Source organism: Octopus bimaculoides, chromosome 18 (assembly GCF_046866305.1).
Source record: "Octopus bimaculoides isolate indiv1 chromosome 18, ASM4686630v1, whole genome shotgun sequence".
In the NCBI taxonomy this organism is placed as follows: domain Eukaryota; kingdom Metazoa; phylum Mollusca; class Cephalopoda; order Octopoda; family Octopodidae; genus Octopus; species Octopus bimaculoides.
The window spans coordinates 50,310,190-50,317,380 of NC_142945.1; the positions used below are offsets into that span (position 1 = coordinate 50,310,190).

The 7,191-nt window shown below is 29.1% G+C and overlaps 1 protein-coding gene across 1 annotated transcript in view; it reads left to right on the plus strand.

The window, feature by feature from the left end:
* The first annotated feature begins 4,592 nt into the window (after positions 1–4,592).
* Positions 4,593–7,191, plus strand: part of LOC128249749 (uncharacterized) — a 7,055-nt gene continuing 4,456 nt past the window's right edge. Inside the window, exons 1-2 of the mRNA XM_052974188.2 lie at positions 4,593–4,933; positions 6,679–6,778. Coding sequence (XP_052830148.1) covers positions 4,699–4,933; positions 6,679–6,778 — 335 coding nt within the window. The 5' untranslated portion in view covers positions 4,593–4,698. The remainder of the gene's footprint in view (positions 4,934–6,678; positions 6,779–7,191) is intronic.

Here is a 7,191-nt window from a genome sequence, read left to right on the forward strand (position 1 = left end):
ACACAATAAAATCTCCTACGAAATATTTGTGCTTTTTTTAATTATTATTTGTCATAGTTACCTCATAGAAAGGATTAGTTATTTCGTTTATATTATAAACACCCAGTTTAGTTCAGGTAGTAAAAGTTCCACCATTCCAATAAATGTCATTTCGAATAAATATATTAAAAATAATCCTTTCTAAGAAGGCATGGGAGTTACTACAACTACTACTACTACTACTACTACTACTACTACTACTACTACTACTACTACTACTACAAATATTAATAATATTAATAACAGTAACAACAACAACGACAACTGCAGCAACAATAATAATAAGGATAATAAGGATGGAGCTCACAGCATATGGAAGAAATTTAGGCACAATAAATATCAGGAGAGGCATCTTCCAAGGGGATTGCCTGTTCCCACTTATCTTTGTATTGTGCATGATACCATAACACTGTTTGTGAGGAAAGCAAGCGCTGGGTATGTATTCAAAAGCCGCCAAGAAAAAGTCAACTATTGTTATTTATGGATGACCTCAAAATTTATGGTGAAGATGAATCCCAAGTCAATTCCGTCATTGATACGGTGTATACTTTCAGTGCTGATATCAGATTCAATTTCGCACTGAAAAAGTGTGGTGTGTTAATCTTCAAGAGAGGCAAAATCAAATGTATGCATGGGCTAGCAATACATCAGGGGAGGTTATGAAGCAGATAGAAGAGACGGGCTATAAGTACTTTGTGGACAACACGGTGAAACCGTATGGAATGTTACCAGTCAATGTACGCCACTAGCACAGAAAAATATAAGCGATGTCATAGCAATATGGCAAGGATTGTCCATTGGAAACTGTGTAACAAGTATGGACTTGACAGAGCAAAAATGTGGTACGAACATAAACTCGAAGTTATCATCTAAAAAGATAATGTAAAGATCCTATGAGATTTTATGATTCAGTGTAACCATGAGATAGAAAATAGGAAGCAAGATATGGTGTTAATTCAAAAAAGAAAGCAAACGATGCTGGATCATAGATATAGCATGCACAGCTAACAACAAGTGATAAGGAAGAAAGAAAAGTCGATAGATATGATAGGTTAGCTTGGGAGGTTAAGCAGCTGTGGGCGATGACAGAGGTTGTAATAGTACTAATAATTGTGGGAGTTCTGGGTGCAGTAAAAGTCTTCAGACGCAAATGGAACAAATAGGGGCTGCAATAAGTGTGGAAAGAAAACAGCACGCTTGGAACAGCTGGAATACTCCAGATGCTGCTCGAGAAATAAGGGGTGTTACCTTAGTTCACCGGTAGCGAACAGCTGTCACCGTAGTACATCTCCAGCGTTAGAAGCTGTGAAAATACAATAAATAGTAATAATAATAATAATAATAATAATAATAATGATAATAATAATAATAATAATAATAATAATAATCACATCGAAAAATATATAATGGAGAAGAAGCTACCAGCTTCTGTAGTGATATTTCGGATAAGGCAGTTAATTACAATGGGGATGCAGCATAGTTAACTATAAAACATAGTTTTTCATGCTGTCAGAATATCTTTAAAATAAATATTATGTTCTGCCAGCTAATTAATTGTCTAACCTACATAAATCTTTAAAACGCGCTTAAAAACGTCATCCAAATCATTAAACGTCAGTTTATTATACCATAAATATTTTATGAAGAATGCGTATATCATTTTAGTATGAAAAAACCAATAACGTACGATAGGTGACAAAATTAGTATGAACCTACATGGTCATCAAAGAAGCAGACCGGCATTACGTTTACAATATTCAGTATTAAGATTGTTTTATTATTTTTTTTTATAATAATATTATATTATTATTTTTTTATTAACTTTTATAATAATATATTATTATTTTTTAATTATCTTTTATAATATTATTATTATTATTATTATTATTATTATTATTATTATTATTAATATTATTATAATTATTATTATTACTATTATTATTATTGTTGTTATTATTATTATTATTATTATTATTATTATTGTTCAGTAGTTTTATTTTTATAACGTGCTTTCACTTCACTACCGAGCGCAGCTCTGTGCGCCTTGGGTATGTGCTGTGGTTTGCTGTGGTGCTCTTATGTTTACTGTATTGAAAGTGTTTTGCGTAGAATGTGTGCAGTACCCAGTAGTGCAATTTTATGTATGTTATATATTTGTAAGTCCTGGTGTTTTTGTTATGTATTTGTTTGAATATTTTTTTATTATACCTAAGGCACCTACTATGATAGGAATTGTTTCTGTTTTAGACTCCACATTCGAGTTATCTCTATTTCCAGGTCTTTGTATTTTGAAAGTGTTTCCATTTCTTTTAGAGAAACGTTGTCATCTGCTGGTATTGATACATCAATTAGAAAGCATTTTTATTATTATTATTATTATTATTATTATTATTATTATTATTATTATTATTATTATCATTATTATTATTATTATTATTATTATTATTATTATTATTATTGTTATTATCATTATTATTATTATTATTATTATTATTATTATTATTATTATTATTATTATTATTATTATTAATATTATTATTATTCAATGTTGCATGGTCAAAGTTATTATCTTCTCAAAGTTAAATATTTGTATAGTTATGTACTTTATTAATATTTCTATCTTGCGCAAAGAAATTTACATTATTCTTAAAGAACAATATTGACAGTCTCGGCTAAATTTGTACGCTAGAAATGTACTGAGTAACGTCAGATAACCTCCTGTCATATAGTAATACTCATAAATCCTATTGAAGTAGAACTCTCATGTATATTCTCCAAGATATATATCTCTGACAGGAAGAAACGTGTAACCTTATGGGAATATTTAACAGAATTTTCTTCGGAAAAAAGATATTTTTCTTAAATATTAAATATGAAAATTCAACAGAATTCTTATTGCAAAAAAAAAGAAAGAAAAAAATATTGTAATATGTACTGCTCATAAAATTATCAGTAGTAAATATTAATATATTAAATATGATGTTATGAAAAATACCACTATTATTATTCCTATGATAGGCTACCTGAATGTTAAAAGTAATTTCAAACTTTTGGCTAATATTACGTACATAGGCGCGGGAGTGGCTGTGTAGTAAGTAGCTTTCTTACCAACCACATGGTTCCGGGTTTAGTATATGTACGATAATAACAAACTTTACACACCATATTGAAATGTAATCTCCATTAAAATAGCCATAGTCTCGTAACTGATTTTGAGGCTACAATAATCCATAATAAACAGATTCAGGAATGTCATAGTATCTGAGTACATTGCATGAAATTGCTATTATATAAAAAATGTATTCAGCAACCAAAAGATATTTATTGAAGACGTTATATAAGAGATCCGAAGGGAAAATACCAGATGGTACAGAAATAGGAAATAATATCAAATTATAATATATAGGATTCCACAGATAATAACCTCAAAATCCTTTATGCACTGCAGATACATTTATTAAAACCAGAATAGACCAAGATCTGTGTCTAGATCATAATCGATGAATATCTGTATAGTTCACATGGAACAAGTATTTCGGATACTCAGATAACATAAACAGAAAATTATCTAGAAATAAGTAATATAATACAATGCATTCATCATTATTTTAAACATTATTGAAAAAAAAACAAAGCTATTTACAACAACCACCAGAAAATAAATATTTCTCATAAAAGTTTTTCATGATACACACGATAAGGAATCGACCATTTTTGCTTTTCTTTTTCGGTATATTAGGAGCAAATATAATACTTCGTAATAGGTATTTCCACGTGCAAACATATCTCCATCTAAATTATCTGTACATGCAATTGGATATCGATAATTATTCAATCATATACAAATCTCTCTCTCTCTCTCTCTCTCTCTCTCTCTCTCTCTCTCTCTATATATATATATATATATATATATATATATATATATATATATATATATATATATATATACAAATCTATGTAGAGACCATATGATCATTTGAAAAACCAATGATATATAATTGTAAATATTTATTTTGGTGTTTCACGTATGTTCCTCGGTTTTCATAATTCTCTCCACTCCTGAACTTAAGTTTAATTTCTAGCAAACATAAATAGTAACAGTGTGTGTCCGGAATTTATTTCCACTCTAGAAATAAAAGATGTCAAATTTATTGTCATATATATATATATTTATATATATATATATTTATATACATATATATATATATATATATAAATATATATATATATATATATATATATATATATACATACACTCCCACATATATTATATATAATTGTGTAATGAGACATCCACCTGTTACATAACCTATGAGATACGTATATGCGTGTAGTGTCGTATCGCTCTACGAAGATTTGATTCTTTATATCAGATAAATTCCAATGATAAAATATTCAATATTCTTGTTACTAATCCTTTAACATTAATTAACGATAATATCATTCTTGCACATATCCTTAATAGCAAGCAGTTGTAATATTATTCTCGCATATTTCCTCCGAAATCTAGATATAACGGCAGCCCATCGGTGGAATGAGTTCCGTGTAGTGGATTGGCTGCTGACGTAAGTATCGCAGCCCATTCTCCATGTCAACGTCATCCCAATCATCACTGCGGAGCGCTGCAGTGAGCACCATATGTTCTGGCTTATGTGACATATGTGGTCAAACAACCCCTTCCCACCATCGTCCACTGCTTTCCAACCACGCCTTGTTGCTTTCCTTTCTTTTCTTTCATTACATTTCTTTATTTTGTTTCAAACATCTAGCCCAAAAGCAATATTGTTGCGAAAGCGTCGGGGTAGCAGAACCGTTAATAATATGCTTAGCGGCATTTCGTGCGTGTTTACATTTTGTGCATTCCATTTAATAATTTTAAATGACGTCTGTGAAGGTAGGAATGTTGCATTACAAATATAAACACACACACACGCACATATATGTATCTCCTTCTCTCTGTATACATGCATACACACACACACACACACACACGCATATATATGTATGTATACATGTATACACACACACACACACACACACACATATATATATATATATATATATATATATATACATACATACATACATATATATATATATATATATATATATATATATATATATATATATATATACGTATATATATATATATATATACATATATATATATATATACATATATATATATATATATATATATATATATATATATATATATATATATATATATATATATATATATATATATATATATATATATATATATATATATATATATATATTCACATGTTTGTGTTGATATCATGTAACTGTCTACATATAAATGACTGGTTGACTTTTTCTGCTCTATTCTTATGCCATGTATGATTTTCTGTTTTATGTACCTCTTCTTCTAGGCGTATGCTAAAATATTTTTTGATCTTTTATTTTTCTGTTGTTCATTATATATGTTTTTATATGAGTTTTATTCCTTCTGTGGTAGGAACTTTATGAAGTGGTTCAATGACATCGCTAGAATGCTAAAACTAATGTGCGATTTTAGAGAACTAAGCAAGGTGTTGAATATAAAGAAATATAATTATTTTATTCTCTACTCTAGGCACACGGCTCGAAATTAGGGGGCCATCGTTCAGATTGAACCTAGTACGCAACTGGCACATATAGCGAGAGAGAGAGAGAGAGAGAGAGAGAGAGAGAGAGAGAGAGAGAGAGAGAGAGAGAGAGAGAGAGGGAGAGAGAGAGAGAGCGAAATAGAACTATATATATATACAGGTTATCTATAATCCAGGTTACTGGATTATAGATAAATGAATTGCTGTATTAAATAAACATTCAAGACATGAATATATTGGTGTTTGATATTTGAAATAAAAACCACGGCCTGTATTACACACACACACACACACACACACACACACACACACACACACACACACACACACACACACAAAAACACACATACACACACACAGAAACACACACACACACAGATATACACACGCGCGTACATATGTATAGGTGTGTGTTTGTGCAAATGTTTATATGGATGTACACACAAACATATATGCTACATTAAATTCAGTTCGAAGTATCCTCTTCTGATCTTCCGATCTGTTGTTTTTGCTCTGAAATATATTCTTAATTCTTTGTTCATGATTTTGCTCTCTATTGATACAAATTATGGCTGATATCCTGATACCTAAGTTCTGGTTGATACAGTTGAAGAATTAATACAGTTGATACAGTAGAAGAATTAAAGTAGATATAAATCAACATATAAAGCTCCGTGCGAAATTGAAATATGCAGGGGACAAAATCCACGAGAGAAGTAGATATGAGATTAGATTAGTTCGATGAAATTTAACAAAACTCCGTAGTTCTAAGCATTCGGAAGAAAAGTATTCGTTCAGTAAAACTGAAGTTATTACTGAAAAATTCCATTGCTACATTATATAATTATGCAAATAATAAAATATAAGTATTTCAATATCATAATAGTATTGTTCTCCTTGAATACCTTCTGTTCAGTTATATTTAGAGACAACTTTTATTTTTTATTTTACCCTATTTTATGTAAATATCAGTGCGATACGATATGTTCATTAACTAATAATAAAAATGTTTACTTATTCATTTCAGGGTTTTCGACGCCAGCGGATTGTAATACCTTGGGGAAGAAACGTTGTCCAAAAGAAAATATAGATTTTAATGCCATTAAAAAAGGAGATAATTTTTGCGCGTATATATGGAAATATTTTTCTTTACTAAGAATGGTGCAATTAATTAATGTCCTTATATTTACCCACACACATATACATACATATACATACCTATATATATATATACACACACATATATATATATATATATATATATGTATATATATATATATATATGTATATACGTATAATATATATATTTATATATATATATATATATATATACAGGCGCGTGTGTGTATTACTGCATATATATATATATATATATATATATATATATATATATATATATATATATATATATATATACATGTTTGTATACATATACATATATATATATATATATATATATATGTGTGTGTGTGTGTGTGTGTGTGTGTGTGTGTGTGTGTGTGCGTGTGCGTGCGTGTGTGAATATATATGCATGTATGTA